The sequence below is a fragment of the Patiria miniata genome, unplaced genomic scaffold, assembly GCF_015706575.1.
Source record: "Patiria miniata isolate m_02_andy unplaced genomic scaffold, ASM1570657v1 HiC_scaffold_20, whole genome shotgun sequence".
Taxonomy (NCBI): Eukaryota; Metazoa; Echinodermata; class Asteroidea; order Valvatida; family Asterinidae; genus Patiria; species Patiria miniata.
In genome coordinates, this window is record NW_024037059.1 from 41,697,989 (window position 1) to 41,723,474 (window position 25,486).

A 25,486-nucleotide genomic window follows, 5' to 3' on the forward strand; every position below is an offset into this window, starting at 1 on the left:
GATTTACTAGGAACCTTCCTCACTCTTGCAAAATCCAAAACCAAAATTATCGTGAACTCAACACCCAAACTGTTGGACTCTGATTATGGTGGTATGCCTAATTCCCCATGTAAAGTAACCCCATCAGTTTACTAGTGCAGTACTCACTCCAACAGAATCCAGCAAAACATGCTGTTGGATTTTGAAGGGTTGGGGGTCGTTAAGGAGCGTTGTGGAGTGCTGTGGTCCAATTGTGTTCGACTCACATGCCGTGCTACGTGGGTTCGAACCCCTACGGGGAACATGTTGCTTGTGTTCTTAGGCAAGACACTTACTACAATTGCCTCTCTCCACCCATGAGTATAAATGGGTACCTGTGAGGGTAGAGGCCAGATTGCGCTGATGCTTGTGTTCTTGGGCAAGACACTTACTACAATTGCCTCTCTCCACCCAGGAGTATAAATGCGTACCTGTGAGGGTAGAGGCCAGATTGCGCTGATGCTTGTGTTCTTGGGCAAGACACTTACTACAATTGCCTCTCTCCACCCAGGAGTATAAATGGGTACCTGTGAGGGTAGAGGCCAGATTGCGCTGATGCTTGTGTTCTTGGGCAAGACACTTACTACAATTGCCTCTCTCCACCCGGGAGTATAAATGGGTACCTGTGAGGGTAGAGGCCAGATTGCGCTGATGCTTGTGTTCTTGGGCAAGACACTTACTACAATTGCCTCTCTCCACCCATGAGTATAAATGGGTACCTGTGAGGGTAGAGACCAGATTGCGCTGATGCTTGTGTTCTTGGGCAAGACACTTACTACAATTGCCTCTCTCCACCCAGGAGTATAAATGGGTACCTGTGAGGGTAGAGACCAGATTGCACTGATGCTTGTGTTCTTGGGCAAGACACTTACTACAATTGCCTCTCTCCACCCAGGAGTATAAATGGGTACCTGTGAGGGTAGAGACCAGATTGCGCTGATGCTTGTGTTCTTGGGCAAGACACTTACTACAATTGCCTCTCTCCACCCAGGAGTATAAATGGGTACCTGTGAGGGTAGAGACCAGATTGCGCTGATGCTTGTGTTCTTGGGCAAGACACTTACTACAATTGCCTCTCTCCACCCAGGAGTATAAATGGGTACCTGTGAGGGTAGAGGCCAGATTGCACTGATGCTTGTGTTCTTGGGCAAGACACTTTACTACAATTGCCTCTCTCTACCCAGGAGTATAAATGGGTACCTGTGAGGGTAGAGGCCAGATTGCGCTGATGCTTGTGTTCTTGGGCAAGACACTTACTACAATTGCCTCTCTCCACCCAGGAGTATAAATGGGTACCTGTGAGGGTAGAGACCAGATTGCGCTGATGCTTGTGTTCTTGGGCAAGACACTTACTACAATTGCCTCTCTCCACCCGGGAGTATAAATGGGTACCTGTGAGGGTAGAGGCCAGATTGCGCTGATGCTTGTGTTCTTGGGCAAGACACTTACTACAATTGCCTCTCTCCACCCAGGAGTATAAATGGGTACCTGTGAGGGTAGAGGCCAGATTGCGCTGATGCTTGTGTTCTTGGGCAAGACACTTACTACAATTGCCTCTCTCCACCCAGGAGTATAAATGGGTACCTGTGAGGGTAGAGGCCAGATTGCGCTGATGCTTGTGTTCTTGGGCAAGACACTTACTACAATTGCCTCTCTCCACCCAGGAGTATAAATGGGTACCTGTGAGGGTAGAGGCCAGATTGCGCTGATGCTTGTGTTCTTGGGCAAGACACTTTACTACAATTGCCTTTCTCCACCCAGGAGTATAAATGGGTACCTGTGAGGGTACAGACAAGTATGCGCTGATCTCAAACTGCTGCAAAAAGTGGTCTCATGGCCTGATGAACAGGGGTAATAATTGTGAAGTGCTTTGAGACCTTTGGTATAAAGCGCTATATAAGTACCACATTAGTAATACTATTATTATTAAGGTTAATCTATTGGAGTGGTTTTCACTATAAATTGTCTGGTTCCTACATGTAGTCTTACTCTTTAGAAATTAGATTTTTACATGTGGTCGTTTCCATAGAGTTGTAAAAATACACAATGCACATCCTCCTGGTTAACTATGTCGGCTATATACATGAGTTTGATTGTTACTGAATTGATAATACATTTGTTTATACCATAACATAAGAGAAATGAGTATCTTTGTATTTAATATCTCAATCACAAGTCAATCACAAGTCCTGCGGCCCAAGTTAAGTGACAATAGTTGTAACTCATTCATTCAAAATCAGCCCAAAAAGCTGTTGTTTTTACTGTTGATCGAGCTAAAAGATTTCTGAATTATGCACCAGTACTTAAGAACCTACACAGTTTGTTTCCTTAGATGTTCTGATTGAAACAAGGATTCACCAGTGTTGAAAAAAAAAATTATCTCAAAGTGACGCCAAGAATTATGCCTAATATGGCTAGCAGCACCACCACACACACGAAGATGCAGCACATTTTCCTCCGAGCTTTTTGCTGTGAGAAACCAAAACAGATATGGTAAGTGGGACTGAGTTTCAGATGAAGAGGAGGTCAAAGGATAAGTGATTGCCCCCCCCCCCCCCAAAAAAAAAATAAAGTTTGACAGGAATATAAATTGAGAATTCTGTTTAACACAAAGATTCATTCAGTTTGTGCTCTGAAAAGTAGGAAAGCATGCAAGTGCAAACATAGTACAATGCACAAGAAAGGTTGCCGCCCTCCACAGATGTTTACCCCCCCCCCCAAAAAAAAGAAACTGTTGTCCACATTAAAAAAGCAAACCCCACAGCCAGTTCCACTTCCTGTAAGAGTGATGTGAAGTGAACATGACAGGAAAAAACATTTTCGCCGAAATACTAAAACTGAATAATGTTCACCTTGACTAAAGAGCATCATTTGAGTTCAACAATGAGGATGATAGTGATGATTAGTGCGGTGATGGCCATGATAACTATACAACAGCACATTTTTCTTCGTGCCTTTTTCTGTTAAGTGAACAAGAGAGAGAGAGAAAAAAGGTAGTTGATGACATTTGCATTGGTGAAATGTACATTTTTATGTGTACAGCAATGATATTCAAAAGCTCGTGAGGAAAGCTCTTATGCAGCACGATTTTTAAATTCTTGCCCAGGTATTTTCTCTTGATTTCATTTTTAATTTTTTTTTCTTCACAAATGTGAGAAATTCTGGCAAAATAACACAGAGCTAGACACAGGCCGAAGTGAAAAAAATGCATCCCCCCTGCCCCCGATTTTCAGATCGTAGAATAAGAGTGTTTTTAAGACATAACAAATTGACATCTTTCACTTTTACGATTACAAAATCTGAAATGAAAGGCTTTTTGTCTCAGTATTTTACTTGTATTCTCTTTCTTAATACCCGCAAACCCTCAATTTCAACCTCTGCCCAGATCTGTCTCATTTTGCAAGAATGCCTCACAAATGTTATTTCAAATTTACTAACAAACAAATAACCATTTTCTATTCAAACACAGGGTAAGGATGTAGGACATTTTTTCGTAAACCCACAAAAGTTCATCGGTGCTCACTCAGTGATCAATTTCTGAGTTCATATCTTTCTGCCCTACATGCAAGGAAACCCTCAATACACTACGGACAGTGAAGGACGCCCTCTCTTGTTGAACATGAGAGAGCTAAAGATGTAGGTGTGCTTAATGTGAATTGTGTGCAAACATTTCCCTCAGAGTAAGAAACCATGGGTTTAACCACAGAACTACAGTACTAAACTTTCCAAAGTTTCTGATGACAAAATCATTCTTGGTGTTCAATGAATAGAAGGGCGTTGTTTGCAATCATTTTTTGTTGGTCTCAGAGAGCCAGCCCAGGGAGGCTTTCACGTATTCCTACTTTTCCTATGTTTTCCTAGTTTTTTCATCTTGCTCCTATTTTTCCTACTTTTTTCTTGAAGTTCCTACTGTTTTGTCCCGCAACTCAACAAAACGAAATTTCAATGAATACTTTTCAGAACAGTGTTACACACTGTCATCTGTAAGTAGCACTCACACAATGAAAGGCTTGGGCGCAGGAGTACTTCCAAGAGCTTACTTGAGGGTGGCGCACAAATGTTGTGGCACAGAGCATGCCAAATGAGGCTTATGATGCTGTGGACATGGGTGAGTGTCAACAAAAACTACTCCTGAAAGCCTACAAAAGTCTGGCTTTTATACTGATTTTGTCCTGATTTTGATTTTAACTGTTCTACTTTTTCACCAAGGTCTGCTTGAAAACCGGTGTAGGCACTGACTGACGTTCACTTGTGACTTGGACTTGTTGCATAGGATTACCCCATAATGAGCTCAAGCTGGCTGTTCTCAATCAATTTGGGCAATTCACAATGCAGTATGAACCTGCCTTAACGCACCTCAGCTTTTTAAGCCATATTTTTTGCTGTTCAGCCACTCTGCAAGCCCCAGACTGAATTGAGTCGCTTACCTGGTATCTGCTGGCTGTCTGCAGCTGTGTGTTGGCGCCCTCTACATTGCTTGAGGCCTTTTCTATGTTAGCTTCGATCGAGTCTGAGAGGACAAAACAGAGAAAGTGGAGTGACCAACTACAGCTATATGTAACCTTAACTTATTTCATTACAGGGGCAAATGGTACATCTTAAGCCTCACCCCAGGTTTTGATCAATCACGGCCATTAGGGCTGTGCATCGGAGCCAGGTACCTGAGTACACGACCGCTGATGTCAGGAACCGGTTCCAAATTATCAGGCATGCAACTGGGAAGTCACAAGAAAAGAGGAAATTCAAATCTTTCCCAGACTTTGTACAGTGTTTTTCTATTTTCAATGGCACACATGGGAAGTAAAAAAAGAGGAAATCAGCTGATCCAAGGAAAAGTTGCATGCCTGAATTATGGAATCGAGGACCAGTAACCAACTTTAAATATTACTTAGTGAATTCTCAGACACTGAAAAAGAAAGGTTTCAAATGTCATTTGTTGAGAATTGTCAAAATCAAGGTTAGCCCGTAAAGAATATACAAAGGGTGGCTCGTCTATTGAAAGCGGTTCGCTCAATTTGACACGTGAACTTACCTACAACTTCTCCTTGCTCGGACACCATTGCACTAAGATCACGAAATATTTCATTCACATCCAACATGGCTGCCTGCAATAGAAACAAAAATCTCTTTATTGATCAGCATTCTGTGAAACAAGAGTCACTTGTGTAGCTTGTAGTCCTCTGTAAAGATTCAACGAGCATTATATGTGACTGTTTAAGCATCAGTATAGTAGTCGGGACCTTGAAGACCGGGAATGAGACCCAGACCTGATGCTCTGACACAGAGACCTAGAAGTCCAAGCCGAACAAGTCTTAGTCAAAGATCTAGACCTAGGGATCCAAGACTTAGGCCAAATGGACCGAGATCAAGACTAGAGGTCAAAGACCAAGACAGAGTGGTCTGAGACTGTGACCTCGGGGTCTACGTGTTAGTGACGTAGAGGTCCTAGACTGAGACCTTGGATTCCATGACCTAGTGGTCTGAGATGGGGCCTGGAGGTCTGAGACCAACACTTAGGAGTCCAAGACTTAGACAAAATCGTCCGAGATTAAGACTGAGACCTACAGGTCAAAGGTCAAAGACTGAGACGAAGTGGTCCAAGACTGTGACCTTTGGTCTAAGAGTTAGTGACCTACAGGTCCTAGACTGAGACCTAGGTGTACACGACTTAGGGCTCTGAGATAGGACCTAATGTTTGAGACCAACACCTAGGGGTCCAAGGCTTAGGCCTAGTGGCCCAAGACCAGCAGCATCTTTTTGTGTTAACAATCACTCATACTAGCTTCAACAAGCGCACGATGAAGGGCCTACCTCAATCTGTCGGATCTGTTCCTCTCTCTCCTGTAGTAGATTCATATCGTAGTCTATCTGTTGGTCTTGAACCTGCAGCTGAGATTCAATGCCCTGCCTCCTTGTTTCTTCAAGCAGCGCTTTCTTGGACTCGTCATATTGTACCACATCCTGATGAGCAGAGGTATGAAATTATAATGAAAAGATCACTGCCTAGGTTTATATCTAAACTGATCCTCACTGACATACAGTCGACTCTTGTTATAAATACAAACTCTGCTGGGCCTAGCAAAAATGTTTGTTATATCAGAATTTTGTATTAAGAGGAGCACCGATCCCATTCATTGTGCACATAAATGCACAGTCTAGTCACAACCAAGGGTTTATATTCTCCATAACCAGAATTTGTATTAACAGAGTTTGTATAAACAAAAGCTGACTGTACCTATTTAATAAATTTCAATAACATTTTCCAAATTCTGCGATACAGTTAGCTGCAAATCAATAGCAGGTTTTGCCCTTCACAGACCTATACTCAGCATGCTACCTCCCGAGTAAAAGTTGGAAAGCACTTGGGTGGGACTCAAACCCACGACCTCCTGCTTTCTAGTGCAGATGTCTTACCACTCGACCACCGAGCTTGCGGGATCGGTTGGCTGGTTTGAATCTGATGTACATGGAGCAGTGGTGAGAAGTATCAGAAACATATTGTACAAATGACTCTCAAGAGTCAGTTTTTGTGGTGCTTGACTTGATTTCAAAATTTGGCTCATATATTTGGTCTTTTTCAAAAATGGTGTTTTTCGGCCAAAATAATTCTGCCGTCAAGTGGTGAAGCTCCACGTAAACAGTGGCTGGGATTTACTTTCTTTGATCCTGAAAAATCCCCCGAAACCCTCCGGTAAATGTTTCAGGATAAAGGGGTTTATTGGTTTACCAGGGAGTTCTTACCATGCTTCCTGATGTAGGCGGGGCTTTGGGGGGAACGTTTGGACAGGACCTCATCTTGCTGGCAACTTTCTGCAGGTGAGGAACAAAAACACTCAAGAGTGGAAGGGAAGTTTTAAAAATACTGCACTTTAAACGTACAGTGTAGTTTTACAAATAGATGTCTTGTTTATATGGATGATCACAAGACTTCTTTCCTCACAAATATGTTGGCATCTATTGGATCCATGCAACTGAAGAGGGCGCTATTACCAACTCAGTTTTCATCAGGCTTCGTCTCTGATTAAAGAATCATTTAAAAACTTCAAAGCCCAAAACCAAATGGAAACAGTCTGAATTGTGGTGCAATAAAAAGAACATCTGATTTTCCTGCAGGAGAACATGAACTCTAGATGGAAGTGCAGCTCAGTTAGCCTTCTTGTAGGGCGCCCTCTGTATTATTGGAGCTTACTGGAGTAAAGTGTTTTAGTATGAACACACGAATGAGCTAATTGTTTACTTTGGCAATCTTAAGAGCACACTGATCTTAAGGAACGACAGAACTGATTTTGTCTTGTTTAGTTTACGAGAATTAAGGAGGCAAGGAGTTTTCACTATAGCTACAGCACTATTGGTTCTACACCCTGTATATATGCCCCTTGCGTGAACGTTCAGTCTAGAAGTGCTGTAGCTATACTAGATGATACGCTGGAGTCCCTCTCCTCCCCATCTCTCCCAACCCCCCCCCCCCCCCCCCCCTCTTCTGGGTTGTAAAACATCCTGAAGCAAACGTCAAGTCCAAAGTCGGACACAAAACAGGTTCGGAAAGCCCAGTTCACAGGAAATACAAACCTAGGCAAAGCTAGCCACATAGAGATTAGAGGGAGAAAGGAAACTGAAATGTGTTTCCCTACAACCTTGGTGCAGGTGTTTTTGAGAAAGAGGAAGCAAGACCATTATGATTTTCTGAGTGGTTTTACCTTTTGGACGCCGCTGTATCGTTGCACTGATTCATGGTACTCATTGGTCAGTCTGTCAACCTGTAACCTGGATGACTGCAATCACAAGGGGATAATTGTTACAGACTTTTTAAAGGGAATGTACAATATTTGCTTTTGCTGCAATTTTCAGAAATAAATGGATTGGGAGGATTAATATGTTATAGCAAATAGTGTTACACTGATTTGTTTCACGTTTTGGGCTTGTAGATGTAATAATAATAATAAATGAAGGGACTAGGTAGTTTTCATTGTCATACAACACGTCTTGGTACGTACCTTTCCCAGATTACGGGACATCAGAGTCAGATCTTTCAAGCACGTTGTCGTCTCACTGACTATTTTGTTAGTTGTCTGGATGCTGGCTTGGCTGTGGGGTATAAGCATAGAGGTCAACTGAACATGAAGAACTTGTAATTGACAATTGATAGGTACTGTTAGATCACCTGCAAAAAGATTTGAATCTGCAATTTCCCATTGAAATTTCATTGTGATTAATCGTTTAATAATATCTCAATGGAGGACAGTCATTGCAAAAATGTTGAAAAGACACAAATCTTGGACTGAGAAGCATTTCCAATTTTGTTAGAAAATACTTGAGTAAAATGTACTCCACTCTCCATAGACTTTGTACACAACCAAAGAAGTGGCGTCTGGATACTACATTCTTTTCGTCAAGTGGTTTAAGGTATGGCCTTTTATAAATATAGTACATATATGCATTCGGCCTAGAGCTGTGCATCGGAAACTGGTACCCGAGTACTCGACCGTTGATGTCAGGAATCAGTTCCAGATTATGGAATTTGGTCCCCGTAACCAACTTACAAATTACTTGGTAACTTCTCAGACATTGAAAAAGAAAGGTTTTGAACCTCATTTGTGGGGGATTTAAAAAATGAAAACCTTGCAACATGAGAAAACAAAACATAATTATTTTGTGCTTATGAGGCTCGCAAAAGTTGAAGTTTACACCGTAAAGCTGTAAGCTCAATGTGCACACTTGAATCTTGCTGTATCGATGCACAGATCTATCAACTATTTTTTAATTTGTTGCAATGCATTAGAAGTGCTTACATTCTGTTTCGGAGCAGAGTACTGTCGCTGGGTGTGCCAAGTTGTCGAACTGCCTTCTCTAAGGTTGTGACTGCAGAAATAGGAAAGCCATCAGTTTAAATGTATGTAAGATCAAAAGAAAAAATATGTTCTTGAATTTTGCGTTGGTAGGTGTTTGGCATATAAGCTAGACCAAGAATTCTGCAATGACAAAATAACGACAGAAAGAGAGACATGGTTCTCAGATTTGGATGAGTTTAATAGGGTGCATGAGGAGACTTACAAAAAGATGGCAAAGAAGGGTTAGAATCTTACCATTGTTGCTGATCTTGAAAATAGCCGAGCTGACTTGCTGTGACAAGTCTGCAAATTCATTACTTTGCCCTGCAGTAAAAAAAAAAGGGAAACCCCGGATGATTTAACAACTTAGGTGTACACATATGTCTCATTTGTAAACTGTTTAGCATGTTTTGTTTCACTCATGGTCCAAGTCTGGGACCAATGGGCGTAATATGCAGTGCTAAAGAAAACCGTGTCATGTTTACCTTTTTTAGATTTAGGAAAGTTTTAAGTTTCTACACAACACGTACCGCTTCCAAACTGTCCGTCCTGGTATCGAGAATCAGACGTGCTGTCCAGCGACCCATAACCAAATTCACCCTTCCCACGTTGAGCTGCCATGGTTACGTCCCTGGGGATAAACAACAGTCACAATAACAATTGGGTAATCGTGTGAAAACACTTAGAATTTTTCAGATCAGTCTCATAGGGTTTGTACACAGGGTGTCAAGTGGCATACGTATATGGAATTCTTTCCCTAAGTTTGCAAGACCGTACACTTTACAGATAGCCTACACACGGCCCAAAACCACTCAAATAGACTCAGCAAAAATGCGGGTGCATTTTGTCTGCAAGTGTAAACTTTAAAGGGACACTAGGTCCTGAAATCCCCGAAAATTTTATGTTTTGGATTGTTTATTTGGGCTATTTCAAACATCTGGTTGACAGGAAAACAACCTAATGTCTTACCGTTCCCAACATGCCCAAGAAAAGAGGAACAAAACCCTGCTTGTTTACATTGGACATGACGGAGTACAAATACGTTTTTCGTGTCGTTCTCAGTGTACGATATACACGTTGTGTGTCTCAGTATCAGCGGTGACTAATGGGTGCACTGAACTAATTCAAGCGAGAATTTCTACGCCAGCTGATTAGCATAAAAATGCCCCCACAATTTCTTTTGAAAACGGAGACCGTTTGGCTTTAAAAACGGTGGAATTGTTTAAATATACCCAAGGATCAACTCCCTGGTTTTGGGGCTTCCATCTGAGGGCAGGCTTGATAAAATCACGGATGAAAAATGGGTCCTATTTGCCTGTGAAAGTGGAAGGATGCCACTTGTAAAAATGGATACATGCAGGCTCGGGAACTATCACTTTTCGGGAGGTGATTTTATTTGGGTGTGGCTGTTGTGCCCATTCTTGAAAATCACGCATTCTCGAGAATGGGCATGCACATTCTTGAGAATGCGCAACTGGATCCTTGCTCAATCTTGGCAAAAAATAACTCTTCCAGATTGAGCGCACATTCTCGAGAATGCGCGACAAGATAACGGTCTTGTCGATGCTGAGCACCGGCTGCGCTTGGCAAGTCTAGCTGAATCCTCGTTCACTGATTCTCAATAATTATACTGTTGCAACGCAAGGCGTTGAAAAGTAGAGTGGATATGATAAGTAAAGGCGTATTAATATGGGGGGGGGGGGCCGGGAAAATATAAGAGACATAATAATACTAGTGCAAAGAATTCTGATTTTTGGGATAATAAAAGCGGGGGGGGGGGGGGGGGGGGGGGGACGTAAGAATGAAGAATGTGAAGAATGAGAATGAATACTGCGACATCCCATAGTGCTAATGCTATTTCCCATTTAAATTGCCACCAATTTATTGTTCACATCCCACCATAACGTCGCAGAGCTGGATTCTATCTAGTCAAAAGAGCAATTTTGGCAGCTTCTGGACATCGTTTTTTTCGTGGCACGCATATGATACATGCAGGGACTTGTAACTTGTCTAGCCTAAACAAAGCACTTCCCAGACTAGTTCCCAGTCCTCCGCTATTACAAAACTTCCCATAGTGGGCAGAAAAAAGCAATAATAACAGGTTTAATTTGATTCAAATTATCGTAGTTATACGAGTACAGAAGCATAGCACATTTTCTTTCCTCTTTATATGAATTGTTTCCCTTTTAACCGCTATACAATTCATTTAACATAATTATGTCGTGCAATGTTTGTTAAGATTGGGCAAAATTCATAAATTGTGCACGTGATATTCCCACCCAATCTTAAGAATGAGCGCTCATTCTTAAGAACGCGTGCTCGTTCTTAAGAATGGGCGCTCATTCTTAAGAATGCGCGCCCATTCACGAGAATGTGCATGCCCATTCTCGAGAATGCGTGATTTTCAAGAATGGGCACAACATGAATATCAATATTTAAAAATGTAATTGGCTAATGCCTAATGTACCTAAAATTGAAAAGAAATGAAAAGATGAAAGACAAGACAATAATTTAATTTTTGTTTCAGAAACCCCAGTGATGTTGGCTTGCATGTTACTTGGCCCTGAACTTTGTTGATTTACACTGTTTTCAATGGGGCTTGAATTAGTACAGTGAACCCTAATCACCAATGCAAAAAAGTTGTTTCTTCAACGCCCGCAAAAGGCGAACACTTTACGAATGAAATCACAAAGTAGCATCCAAACAGCTCGAATGTATGGGGTCGCAAGAGACATTTACTTACGTTTACACTTGCCACTGTTTGTAATTTTCCTCTACTCTCTCCTGCAATTATTACCTCAATGTTTCATTTCATTCCACCCTTTTAAAAATGGGGAAAAATGTTTATTTCTCAGCTTTCTATCGACAACTTTCCGTAGCCGTACGAGCGAAGGTCGAAAAACATCGAAAAACATCCACAATAGTCTGTGATGAAATTCGCATTACCGGTATGTACGCTTGAACTGGGAACCAGACTTTCCTTACACGCGATCATGTGACCATGTGAGAATTGACCTTTTGAAGGGTGAAAGGTTACGAGGAAAGTTCGTAGCTATGGACTTTTCACTAACGCTGAAAATCGGATCATTCCGCAATATTTTCCAGAAAAACACCTTTATTGTTACTTTTTGAGTCTGTGAAATGTACCTAATAAGTGAAAGCAATTACAAAATAAATCTCAAGTCTAATTGTGGGACAAATAATGGGTAAAGGGCCACATACTTGGGATTTATGTGGATCTATTTTCAAATGTAGATCTTGGATACATAAGGTTCGGGTTGCGGTGTAGCACGCGGTATCAAAACATAAACTGAGTGGAAGTGGAACGGTCTCCACGATCTCTGATTCTTTCGTCTTAAAAATATATTTCTTTTGGCAAGGAACTGAACGAAAGCAAAATGAGTAGCGGCCTGGGTCTGCCAGACTTTGTAGAGCGTAAAGGCTCGTTGTTTTTGCGTTCTGATCATATGGATTACAGTCGTCCAACCCTCAACTCGAATTGGTAAGGGAAGTTTAGACTCAATTTCCTAAGAACTCAGTGAAGAAAGACATGAAAGAGTGACCGAGCACCAATGCTATTCAGTGCAGTGGACTGAGAAAGTACAAACTGTACATTAAGTTGAAAGTATATTTTTGTAAAATTTAGAAACCTATATAAGATATATGGAAACTTGAAAATACAGTAATTGAGAACATAAATATTGAGTAGGCCTACACCATTTCTCGTCGAGTGAATAGGGCACCAATCTTGTAAGATATGTCGCTTGAGTTTGAGTGAGTCCGAGGGTGACCGATATTTTTGAAAGTTTATTTTTGTTATTTCAAGAACATGGAGCTAGATGAGGCCAATGTATAAAATGCCCAGTTGTCCGCCCCCACTTAAAATAGTTTGGAAAATTTTGATTAGTTTTGATTTTAATGGACAATTTCAAAAATAAAAAATTCAATATGTTCAACTGTGCAGAAGAAATTAAGATATCTTGACGTAACTGAAATTTTTGAATTTTATCTAAATTATTTGGTCATTGCACAATAACCGCTAGTTGGGCTATTTTTTTTTTTTAATTTTAATATATTTGATTATTCTAACTTGGACTAATTTCGGCATATATGAACTGTAATAGTAACCTGACTGCCAATTGACACTGAGCATGGTTTTTTTCAATCACTACAGGCACCAGGCAAGAGAAGCAGAACCCAAAGACTATGACATCAACAACGAATCTGAAAAGAAAGACCTTCATCGAACCACTTACAAGAGAATTGGAAACATCACCGATGGAGTAAGAGACCAATCCAGACGTTTTATAATTTTCAAACTGTTTCCTCACATTGTCTAATTAATTCCAAACTTCCTTATTCTTAGTCTATGGAATATCCCCTGGCACAGCAAGGGGATATGATATGCCATCAGAATGGGCGATTTATTATGCAAAACAAGACCGCGGGACCTTGACCTCGACATTCTGACCATTCAGCGGGCAGCTTCTATCAGGTCTTCCATAAGTTGTTGTATTACAAAAACATGTCAGCCAAGTTGACCAATCAACAGCTTACAAACTGTAGTCCACATTTCTTATCAAAATGACGTCAACATTTCTAAAGTCGACTCTGATTGGCTGAGGCGCTGTGTTGCATAAAATGTACATTGCTCACATCAGAGGTTTGTTACGAAGAGGGCTCCATTGGACGACAGATGATCCTCAGACTACGTACCTATTCTACTCCCCACCCAAGGAAAAACAATTTAACAGGAACTACACAGAGGTTTCTGAACACCTCGTAGTGATTTGGTGCCCTTGAATAAAACGATTTTAAAGTTACAGATTAAACTTCAATCCAACAAATACACACACTCACAAAACCAGAAAAAGAGGGGGAAAAAGACAGAAAAAGGAGAAAAAGAGGGGAAAACCCCCCCAAAAAAACCCTCATAATGCTCAAAACTGAGACTTGAAAGAAAAACAGTGCCAATTCAATGCTCATGATACCACAGAATAATAATAAAATAATTAGAAAATGAAATGTCTCTTGTTTTAAAGTTCTCAACTTCATATATTACGCTTGGTCTCAAACCATGGCGTCGAACAGGTGGACAAATAGAAAGCGACAAAGCAGATATTACCAACACCAGCAAGTCTTAATGAAAGCTGGCATGCTAAATGACCTCCTAAAAGATTTATACTGCACTGGGCAACGTTAAATCAAAGTGCCGATTGCAAATATCACCAGTTTAAGTAACACGGACAGGACAGCGAAAGAAAAAAATGCAATGAAAACTCCAAAAAATGTGTTTAATAACACGCGATAAAATACAGCCCCAGCGGACTGGATTGTTTAACCTCCCTTTTTCCATCCGGAGGTAACTTGACATGTAAGAAAGACTAGCCCCATCACGCGACAAACGGCCGTTTAATAGCCATTCCATTATTAAACACTAGATTGATTCTGATTTCTAAAGTTTCAGGGTTCACCAAGCACGTTTTAATAAGAACCGGCGTCGGTACGTAAATTCTCTTCGGGTTTGAGGGGATCCTTCCCGCCAACGCTTTACTGTGATTGGTGGGTTTTGTGGAGGCAAAGCAATACGACGGCACGGGATCTTGACGAGCAACGCAAACTGGGTATCAATTTGCGTTCAATTAGCGGCCGATTGATTCCAGGTATAGCAATTACCCAAACCCATAAGCTGTCGTATCACTGTGGGCTCATGGCTATGCTGAGTTAGCTTAGCTGTGTCAGGGATGAACTTGACAGCTGCTCGGGGATTTTGAGCAACTCTGAGAGTCTGAACATCAGTCAAATGTCTTTAAATGCACCCTCTTTATACAAAATGGACTACTGAATTGAAAAGAGCACAGTATTAGATGATGTAATTTGTTATGCCTTGAACAAGAGGGGATGAAATGGAGTGGGAAGTATAGGCCTGTGCTCTACTGTAAGCTAAAAATAAAGTATCATTTTCCTTTTAAAAATAGAGAGGAAGCAATGATGCAGTCTGTGTGTGAAGAGCCTCATTTAAAATCTTGAAATTAGTGACATTATTAATTTTGTGTGAGTGTATAATTGGTTTTACACACGACATATTTTTTTGTCTTAATTTATGATTGTTCACAGTGAAGGGAAATATTTTTGAATGTGTATTTGATTTGATTTGTTTTATGAAATGTTTTATTTTAATACGCAGTCAGCTCCTCTAAATATATATTTATTTGTTATTTTTTTTTACTCAACATCTTTTTTTGAGAAGTCCCCATCATCACCTGCACTCTCTCATATCAGTTGACACATGCAATGAGCCCCCTTCCAATAATCTTGGACTAACAATTTTGATTTCCCTGTGCCAGATCGCCTGGCGCACCGGCTACATTTTTTCCCTGTCTCTCTCTGTTTTCCCCAGTCACAAGAAGATTGAACCGAAACAATAACGTTGGGGATCTGCAGTATATATCTGCCAAAGGCGGTCTGAAACCCGAATCTGGCCCGCCGCTGTCCAATTTGGGCATGTCGGCAGTCGTTAGTCAAGGCACGTACCCCACCGCAGTTTATATCTGCCGGGGATTGCTCCTCACAAATTGTCTGAGAAGAGTTTAACAAGGGAACGGAAAACGAAGAAGTAAAAAAAAATAAAATAATGTTTGAAGAAGAATCAGGTCAAAAGGGTTTCTGTCAAGATACTTCATTCTAAAAACACTTTATTTCTCATTAATCAACGACTGACATTTTGTGCGCTTTTTTTGTTTTTTATCTCGCAATCTTTGGCGAAGTCTTGGTCGGGATCGAAGACAGATTTCTTTGATAACCCAGAGGGACGTTTTGTGTCAGAGCAAATTTGGGCGACTGTTAATAGACTGAGCCCAAGCGGAGCGTGTAAACACATCTTGCTTGGTTTAATGTAACCAGATATACTCGCGGTGTTAAACAAGGGAGAAAATTAAACCACGGACAGCCAAATGCGTGTTTGACGAGAAAAACCTGTTTCTGCGTTAGTAGTGTTTTTGGTGTGTGTTTGTGCTTTTATGACAAATATTTCTTAAGCTTCGTACTTTATGCACTTACGTTGTTAAAATGAAAAGATTTTTTTTTTTTTATTTAGAAAATAGTTTGCGAAATTTGTATTTATATTAAACAAAAATTTCAAGTTACACTCTCTCAATACATGTGTATTCAGATAATCCATTACGGGGCGGTTACCGTGTACAATAGCATGCACAAAGGTTCCTCCATTGAAGGGGGCCTCGTGAATGTACAGTGATTTCTGGATATCCTGATATAGACCAATCACGTGCCCTGGTTCATCTATGTACCCACTCCTTTTGTTCCGTCTCCCTGCGTAATCCCTCCTTATTGTCTTTTCTTCCACCTCGACGTGCTTTGCTACTTGTTTGTTGCTGTACTCCTGTCATTTGCTTTGACAGAGGTCCAGCCAGAATCAAACATTAGGCCCTCTGACTTTGTGAATTATGCCAGAGTATGGAAGAGTAAATAATCAGAGCGACTTCTCTTTCCTTCTTTGTTTACCTGTGCAGTCATTCCCGCTGACTACCACCCAGTACTCCATGCAGCAGATTCATCTCAAGAAGGACTTTGAAGAGAAGGAAACACGCAAGCCAATGGTGACCTTGGACACCTATCAAGTCGCTGACATCGACAGGTCAGTGGTAGACGAAGCACAGTAGGGGGATCAGAAGCACAGTAGGGGGATCAGGTTGGCGTAGCGGTACTTTCTGCACCTTCCAACCCTGTGGCCCAGGTTCGAATCCCGCCTGGGATAAAATATGGATTGGGTTTTCAGTCCCTGCCTGATTATGTGGATTTTCCCTCAAAATGTTTTTTTTTTCTCACCACTTAGTCTGTAATTTATTTCTACCGAGGGACCCCACTGGAAATAAGTCGAGAGACTTTCTTGGGCTATCCCGGCAATTGCCGACAAAACAAACACAGTTCTAGACTGAAATTTTTTTGGGGGGTGGGGGGGGGGCATTTGAAAGGGTATCCTTTGTGACTGAGGACTGGAGTAATGATAACACTGAGGACCTGAGCCCACGTCCTCAAGAGTTTGTGTGCACAAACCTTATGGGACATGTCAAGAAAAGAGAAGGGAACAGTATGGGCCCTTGGTACTGTAGTTGGTAGTACAGATGAATCCAGGCATGCGATCACTACATGCATGAGAGCCCTCTTCATAGTGGACGCTATTGTGCGCGCTATTGTACAGAGCAACTGCCCCATGACAGATTATCTATGCAACAGCTAGCACAATGCTTTCGCCATTGACTGGGGCCTTCTTGCGTGCCTTGATATAGTAAACCAAGATTGTATCTTGGTGTGTGTTTGTTTTTGGATGTGTAAAAGCTCCCTTTGGACTAATAAGTACACTTGACGTTGTCGGTTGTGTTATTTGCAGAGATACAGGCCACCCTAAGACAGGTTACGGTGCCGTCCTTCCACGTCATCACCCTCAGCACGATAAGAGACATCTAGAAACAACAAACCGAGCAGACTACAAACCTCCATTCCCTTACACACCTGTACCGGTAAGTACAGTGGCCCTGACGAGACATGCCTTGTAGCTTTGGGTGTCATCCCTGGCTACACGACATATTGAGGTTTTGGGCATGTGACCTCTGCCTTTTGGGGAAAAATTTGACAAACAGGGATACCACCAGAATAGAGCTTTATAGAGGAATTGATGTAGTAATGGTACAGTTTACTGGAGGTCAGAGGTTCAACTTTTACTCCGTCACTTTCGCTGGTCAACATCGTATCATCTAAAAGTTAATCTAACCACTTTCTCTTTGTGACGTGCTTGGTCAGTTCTTTCATGACTTTTGCAAAAACCAAAGCATTCCATAGTAAACCAAAACAAATTAAAACATGAAAAACAATCATATCTTCATATATTAACCTTGACCTTGCAAAATAGATATGGCATTTTGTAGAAAAAAAACTCAACCTGACCACTTTTTTTTTTTTTCATCTAATTGTTTGACCACCTTGGTTCTGTACACAGCCTGTGTAAATCTTCTGACTGACACCTGTATTTGATAAAAAAAAAAAAAAAAGAAGTCACATAAACATTTCAGGTTCTTCGTACCTTTTCTTTTAATATAGGAACAGCCACCAGATTTTCCCGATGACTCTAATGTGTTCAGGCACTGCCACAGTCAGTTTACCGACACGGCAGACTACCGGCGGTTTGGCCGCAACACATGGCAAGACGAGAGCGGACAGTACCCTAACTCCCAGCTGCAGAGAGACTACTACAAACCCACCAACACGATACCCCAAGTACTGGAGTAGTTTAAACAATGTCTGTCATTGCAAGCAGGTCGAACTAGGAATGTAAAAAAAAGGGGGGGGGAGACCGAAATAAGTATAGGAATTAACAAAAATAATAGCAAATTATGCTTTAATGATGTGGATAACTAGAAAACCAGAGAGTAATTCCACTGGGGAAGAACAGTGAGGCGTCACGGGTCATGTGACCCAGTACAGCCAATCATGGACATGTATCATTGAGTAAGGTACAGCGGCATCCACCTCCCACCAACGCTGCTTGCCCCTCCCTTAATTAGGAGCTGAATTCAAAAGTCACCAAATAAAAGCACTTCGCTTACCATGTCTTGGTTCAAGTTCCAGCAATTGATTCTTGATTTCTTCTTATCCCCAGAAAGTATGGACGCTAAAGCAATCATGGAATAAAAAATAAAAACATGAATTAGAATTTTTGCTAGTAGTTTTTAAATCTCAGAAATACTGTCTGTTTACCGTCCTACTAAATCAAGTGCTATTTTTTTACAGTCTCTATGATATTTATTGGATAGAAGAAATGTGACTTTCAGTCGTGTTGTGGAGAAACATGCTTAGGTTGCGTGATTTTATTCATTTTATTTTATTTCTTACCGGTATTTTTTTGAAAGGGGGGGGGAGTTTTTAATACTTTTTATACTAATGTCTGTTAGTATTTTTTTAATAACAGAAGTGTAAGCTGGATCATTGTTGTAAATCTGAATCCTTTTAAGAACCACTGTACTGTACAGAGAGAAAACCCATTAAGCTTTTGAATAAATCACCAGTATGCGATGTAAATAATTCAAAACTGTTTGGAATACATTTACTTCGTGCCCATGCCAACTATAAGTAGAGATTTGCGAAATAATGCCTGCTTTCAAATTGTTTTTGAAGAGAATTGAAGAACTGAATATCAAAGTTTGATATGATGTGGTATATGTAAATACACTGTTTCATTTATCTGCTGCAAACTGATTTCGAAGGGGAGCAATGTACTATAGTCTAAACATAGCCATCGACTGGGAAGGCCCTCCCCTTTTTAAACAGGTTCTCACCCAAGTTTGCCACGCCCCTATAAGAGGAGGTCAGCGCGGTCACACCTACCCCGGTACTATAGTTCTAGAGTTCGGCAGTAACTGTACATGTGCATGTGTACAGCGGATACATTGTACGCACTTTACCGACTACCGGATACCACAACCAACGGAACATTTCCGCCGTACGGGGCCCACCAGCTCAAGCGGGCCACTCGTGGTCACACCGCCGCCGGAGTCTCGCATTTATTGCCCCATTAGAACCCCTAATCCCTGCTCGCTCCTGTCCAGATTAATCATAAAACGTGCCGATCTGCTCGCTTTTTCCCCCCATCTTTCGAGGCAGGCCAGAACTCTCTCTAGTTATATAAAGTGCCTCTGGTATTTTCTGAGCACATGTGACTTTTTACGCATGATGAGAGAGAGTATGGGCTTGAGAGCATGTACAGACGGGACCGTAGGGCTTCAAACGCCGGTGCATGGACGCGGACTTGGGCCAGCGATTCCGAGCGTTATTTCACCCGGTGTTTTGGGGTAGCTTACCCGCATGACACCTCCATTTAAACCCGATCAGCCGGTGTCGCTAGTCGCGCTCCAGGGCACGGTAGCCTAACGATCGTATCTCTAGAGTTAATACTTGCAAAAACACATGTATTCACCCTGCATCAACATCAATTCATGTCAAAGATTATGACATTGATCATTTTTTTGTTGACGCGAGTAAAATGTCCTGATCGACCGGCGTAATGCCGGCAAGCGTGCAATGATTTAGCCCCCCCCCGGGCCTCTAGTCAATGCTGAATGCTATTTATTGGAGGAAAATGATTTGAGATCTGAAAAAAAATGAGGACTTATATGGGTAAAAGGGATCCGTTTTTCTTTTGTTCATTTTAGGAAGAGTCAGAAAAAAATTGACACAATGGGATATTGACCCCCAAAAAGAAAACAAAGAATTTGACGTTTCTGTTGTCGGGACAAACTCAAAAAGAATTGTACTTATTCCTGATCAGCCGGTGCAGGTGTATAGTTTCTATGAAATGCGGACTCATTGGTAGTATTGCGCATGTAACGTCGGAGAGGGTTTAACCATGGAGGAATAAGAACACAGCCAATGAAAGGTAAAGGAGTCCGATTTTCATAGGAGGCTGATTTTTCTATGACACCGGCAATTCAATTTGCATAGAGTGGGATTCGAACCGCAAGCTTTACGTGAGGTTAGACCCACTTTCTCAAGGATGGCGTCTGCAAGTACAGCCTCACTTTTAAGCCAGCATGCGGCTCGCATCAGTGTCTTTTGAACAGGCATGCAATGTGCATGTTGGAGAATGTGATTTGGCTTCTTTCCAAATGGTACCCCCCGTTGAGAAAGTGCACGACCTCCCTAATATCGCCGCACCCACCCCACCCCACCCCAGTCGCAAACTCGCGCTCCAAACTCAACTTGTGTCATCTTCCCCCGGCCTCAGTCGGCGAGCCAGCGTGCCGTGCGCACACGTGGAGCTATAACACTTAATTGTTGGGTTGCAGGTCAATGAGGCAGAGTTATGAATCTCTTCTTTCTTTACGCCGATTGAACGAACCCTGAGGAAAACACAAGTAAAAGACAAAAAGTCTACCGTGCGGTTCACGCATCGAGAACACCCCGGCGACTTGGAAGTAATTCCCCGGACAAATCATGTTTTTCCCCAGCTCGTGCCGGCAAGAACGGACCGTATATTCGCGCCCATTTCACTCAGTTGGGATAACCAACCTCGGTGGGACAAAAAGAAAATGAATAACCAACCAACGTTTTTTTCTTTTGTCTGGGAGCCGGAACATTATTTTAAGTGGCTGAAGTCTAATACACTAATCGGTTCCAACAATGGGACTGCAGGCGAAAACATGAAGGCGACAGCGAGGCTTCGATAATGTCGGCACACATCATTGCAATTATCTGGCTGCGTAATGACTGTATTCCCCCTTGTTTAACTCGTGCTTTCGAGTCAGATGTAAACTGAGGAAAAAAAAATAACAAATCCACAACAGCAGTGGAATATAAATAATTGAGGCTGGTTACAGATGTTATTTAGATGGGAAAACAATTTGCATTTTTTTTTAACCAACTCGCGTTTTTTATTCAACCGTCGACATGTCGCGCGCAAAGACTCTGGCAGTAAGTTCAATGCACTTCAAAAAAGTGCATCGAGAGAGGACGACTGAAAAACTTAGCACAGCTAATTTGACTTTCCTCGTTAACGCGGGGTTCAGAACCCTGAAAGTATATGAGTATATCCCCCTCTAGCTCTTATACGGTCGTCACAACTCGCAGATGTCACTCATTAAACTACCAGAACCATGGAGAACTGCGGAAATGAGCGATTTTTGCCCCTCCAGGACAGCAGTAGACAGCAGTCCGAATAGATGCCAGTGGAAATTGGTGTTTTCAAATCGAATTTGATACAACATTTGCAAACATCAAAAACCGAAATGATCAAACAATCACGAAACATCTTACTTGATTGTTAGGGAATCGGACAGTCTAAAGCATCCTGTAAAATCGTAGCTCTCGGTGTGCTGACATTTGCCAGAAAACTTGTATTTTCCAAAGCTGGTCGGCCGACCAGTGTTGTAGGAAACTGGTTTTTTTTTAAATTCCTAATTTTTCATATTTAGTTATTCTGCATTTTCGTTGCAATTGATTACACACCTGTGAAGAGATACAAGCCTGCTAGACTGATTCTCAGTACCTTACAATTCCCGGACATCTATAAATTGCTCTGTTCCATCTTAAGTGGGGTCAGGGAACCAGACTACAAGAACATGGTTGGTTTTCTTGGATTTTCGGGCATCTACAAGCCCCAAAACGTGAAGCAAGTCAGTTTACCAATATTTGCTATAACATACTAATCCTCCAAATCCATATGTTTCTGAAAATCGCAGCAAAAGCAAATGTTGTACATTGACTTGCAGTGTACATGGAAGAAGGAAAAAGGACAAGCAATGCTTGTTTTCGTTCGAAGATGAAACACATTAAATAGATGCCATTGAGCAAAGTAGCCGATCATGGAAACAGGTAGCCGATGCAGAAATAAGTAGCCCGCATCACCATTTTATTTACATAAAACGCAAAGAAGAGCGAGAAATAAACAATAATCAATTACGAGAAACAACAGGTGTTTTATAACACACCAAAAGCAATGAGCAACTAACAAACTTGAATTGAAAGACCCGAAAGCTGACGAAATCGGTGATATCTCTCAACGAGAGAAAATAGGAAGTCGTTTTTACTAGGGAATTGTGGTACGGAAAAATTAAATTAGGAATGGAGCGCTTTTGCGAAGAAGCAAAGACAATAGTGACATGAGATTAAAGATGAAACATTTACCAAGGCAGCAGTGAATAATTCCACCCCAGACACTGCATCAACTTCCCGAGTCAATAGTCCTAATGCCATTGCACCTTGTAAGTTCACTGTGCCAACACACAGACCCCACCCTTGTTGGTCCCGACCGCGGCCCACCCCACTCCCTCAGGCAGTAGCAATTTTGTTGACTAAACAATAAAATATTCATTATAGCCTGCCTAAAGAACAGGCCGATTAGGTCTCGTGTCTCCAGGTGCCATCAGAGCCAGCCGTCGCTCTGCCCGGGCTAGCGGGGCCCACACCCTCGGCTTGGGCCGCTCACGCGCGCTGGGGCAGCTCCAGTACATCAGGCAATCGACAGTTTACTCCATTACTGTAATTTGCCGTCTCGCACCGTCGCCTTCAATTCTAGGTCCTTCAACCTCGTGTGTTGAATGTCATACAGGTTTCCCCCCCCCCCCAACAATAACATTCGGATAGGCCTTATATAATGGTTGCTGTCCAGTTTTCCGTGGATCCGAAATTGTGTTAGAATGGGTATTTCCCTTAAATTACAAAGAGCATGAGAACATCTTGAGGCTTTCTCCAAAATCTTCGAAAAAGAAATACCACAGCATTTTGGTGCAGGACCGTGTAATATGGTGAACAACAGATGCCATATATCGGATGGAGAAGCATATCCTTCAAGACCATTTTTTTAAAAATTGTGGCAGATCAATGACCAATGAACTGAGAAGGGGAGTTATGTCTTTCTTGACTCACACGGATCATTTCTTTTTACAACAACCGTTACAAAGTTTTTAAGATGACCTCCACATCATTGTATCTGTGTTCTATAAAATAGAAGATATGCATATAGTCTATTTTCACAAGCTCTTTGTTTTTTAGAAACTGCAACTATTACGATTAAAAAAAAGGGCAAACGTTTCTTAAAGAATTATTAAAGGACGTTCCCGTATGGCACTCATGTCGTGACAACAACAAAACTTAACCAAAAAAGACCAAAACGACTCTGGTATTCAGCCCAGCGGACTTTCACACCGCAACTCGCCGCCAGCCTGCCCGTGTCACAACGGCCGAACGGTACCATCCATCACTCGCTGGCTGTGGCCCGTGCCACGGCTCCGGACGACGGTAGTTGGCGTGAGATCGCTCCTGGCCTCTGCGAGAGAACCGTTTTGTCTCTGTAATTCCCCCTTGTTTTTTTGTGTTTGTTCGTCCGCGCGCCAAGTAGTTTATCCAACGCCAAGTTCCTCCATCCATCAATGTCAACAGAATTTGCCGTAAACAACTTGGGCACAATCAACTACCACGTGGCAGTTTTGATTGCATCAACTCAAGAAAAAAAAGTACTTCTTTGAGGGAGTGCTGAAAAGTGCTGAAATTCATTTCATTTTTAGAAATGAAAATTAAGCTTTCCTTTCAGTTTGATCGATGCTTTTTAGTCCTTCTAATTATTAATTTCAACTTCCCTTCACGCTTTTCTGACTGCGTATAAATAATAATAAAAATATGTCGAAATACATTAAGCTTCGGACTTCAAACTTAAAAGCAGTTTGTCACCAAGATCAAGTTTCTCAATTTTTAAATGTTTGTCAATCAATTACTGATTAACACCTGCTCTCTCTCCACGTTGATGTACTTTTTTTTTTACAATGATGTACTTGAATGAAGTACATATTTAAAATGAGGGGACTCTTTTTAACTCATCTTTGTTTGGTCGCATGCAAATTCATCAAAATAGATTACGTCAAGATCTTCCATTTTAAGGAACAAGGAACAAAGCAACGTGTTCTATTAGCTCAGTTTCTCTATTTTTGAAAATTGTTTGCCATTTTTTGTCGAAGAAATGATGTGTTGCCTTCAATATGTACCAGTGCGTTTTACTCCGCGTTCAACGGCAGACTTAACTCAACCATTCCCGGCCTACATCGCTAGAAATTACGGCCGGGCTTTTACAGTAACTGGCGAAAATTGCGGCTGTGTCGGTGCCGGGCTTAAGACAAAGGCAGCCGGCGGCCCAGAGTCTTTGAAGCCGGTGAACACAAAGATCTTGAATTTCCCTTAGTCCCCGAAATTCGGGATTATTAAGAAAGAAAAATGTATCAGTAGTCAGCGATTTTATATACCCTCGAGCGTGGGTTTAACAGCAGAAGAAGTCATGAAATATCTTTCATTTTCCCATTTTCTTTGATTTCGCCAAGAATTTAAGTCAAATTTGGGGCAAGCTACCGCCGGGTGTATCCGTTACAGAATGGATTTGGGGCTCCGCAAAAGAAAAGAAAAAAAAGAGAAGTAATTCTCGAATTCCCTCATTAAACTAAACGTGGGCTATTTAGTTTTTATGGTCTTCATTTAAACAAGAGGGAAAGCTGAACAGGACAAAATGAAAACAGTTGGCAAGATATCCCCCCGTAATGACTTGGTTGCTTAAAATGAGACTAATCAGAGATAGAGTTGCCTCCACAGTGTCTCTCTTTCTCTGCAGATGTGTTCTGCCTGTTCACCGAACTTGGGTAAAAATCTATCGGTGTCAGAAGATACATTCGTCCGTCTGAAACCCGTCTGCTTCATCAACGTCTTGGTTAATTACGCGGTGAGTTGGGACTGGAATCGGGCTGGGTTGGTTCCGGACGCGCTGGCACTCCGCCCAGCAAAAGACAATTCGCAACATTCATACGTCTCCGAATTTTTCTCTTACACGAACGTGATGAGAATGAAGTTTTTGCAGTTTTCCACTGAAATACTTATACACGCCCGTATGGTCGTTATTTTTCATCTTGTCTTTATTCCCCCGAAGTATAGGGCCCAAAATCTGTGAACCGCGAAACCCCGCGCTTATGGTCGCCATTCTGTGCTTAAGACGCTGGCAGAGAAATTCTGCGCTTCGACTGGTTCCCGCCCCTGGAATTCAAAAGGATAACAGCGGGTTTGGGAACCGGTTTATTCTCCGCTAACCTTGTGAGCCC

General features: G+C 41.8%; 2 protein-coding genes across 3 annotated transcripts; one reads left to right on the forward strand and one right to left on the reverse strand.

Annotated features, from left to right (window-relative positions):
* Nucleotides 1-1,702: 1,702 nt before the first annotated feature.
* LOC119729275 (syntaxin-7-like) lies at nucleotides 1,703-11,788 on the reverse strand. 2 transcript variants are annotated; one of them, XM_038201879.1, is made up of 12 exons: nucleotides 11,590-11,788; nucleotides 9,377-9,477; nucleotides 9,102-9,170; nucleotides 8,808-8,877; nucleotides 8,013-8,103; nucleotides 7,716-7,790; nucleotides 6,760-6,828; nucleotides 5,830-5,979; nucleotides 5,051-5,123; nucleotides 4,446-4,528; nucleotides 2,871-2,978; nucleotides 2,395-2,487 (listed from the first exon to the last, which is right to left on the reverse strand). In XM_038201879.1, the coding sequence occupies exons 2-11, from the start codon at nucleotides 9,465-9,467 to the stop codon at nucleotides 2,886-2,888; spliced, it is 864 nt and encodes a 287-aa protein (XP_038057807.1). In that variant the 5' UTR covers nucleotides 9,468-9,477; nucleotides 11,590-11,788; the 3' UTR covers nucleotides 2,395-2,487; nucleotides 2,871-2,885. The 2 variants fall into 2 exon arrangements, with proteins under 2 accessions (XP_038057808.1, XP_038057807.1); XM_038201880.1 differs by lacking the exon at nucleotides 2,871-2,978 and having other exon boundaries at nucleotides 1,703-2,487.
* Nucleotides 11,789-12,130: 342 nt separating this feature from the next.
* On the forward strand, nucleotides 12,131-18,948 carry LOC119729276 (protein C9orf135-like). Its single transcript, XM_038201881.1, has 5 exons — nucleotides 12,131-12,348; nucleotides 13,021-13,129; nucleotides 16,376-16,500; nucleotides 17,254-17,383; nucleotides 17,961-18,948. Exons 1-5 carry the CDS (start codon nucleotides 12,245-12,247, stop codon nucleotides 18,147-18,149), a joined length of 657 nt encoding a protein of 218 aa, XP_038057809.1. The 5' UTR covers nucleotides 12,131-12,244; the 3' UTR covers nucleotides 18,150-18,948.
* Nucleotides 18,949-25,486: the final 6,538 nt, after the last annotated feature.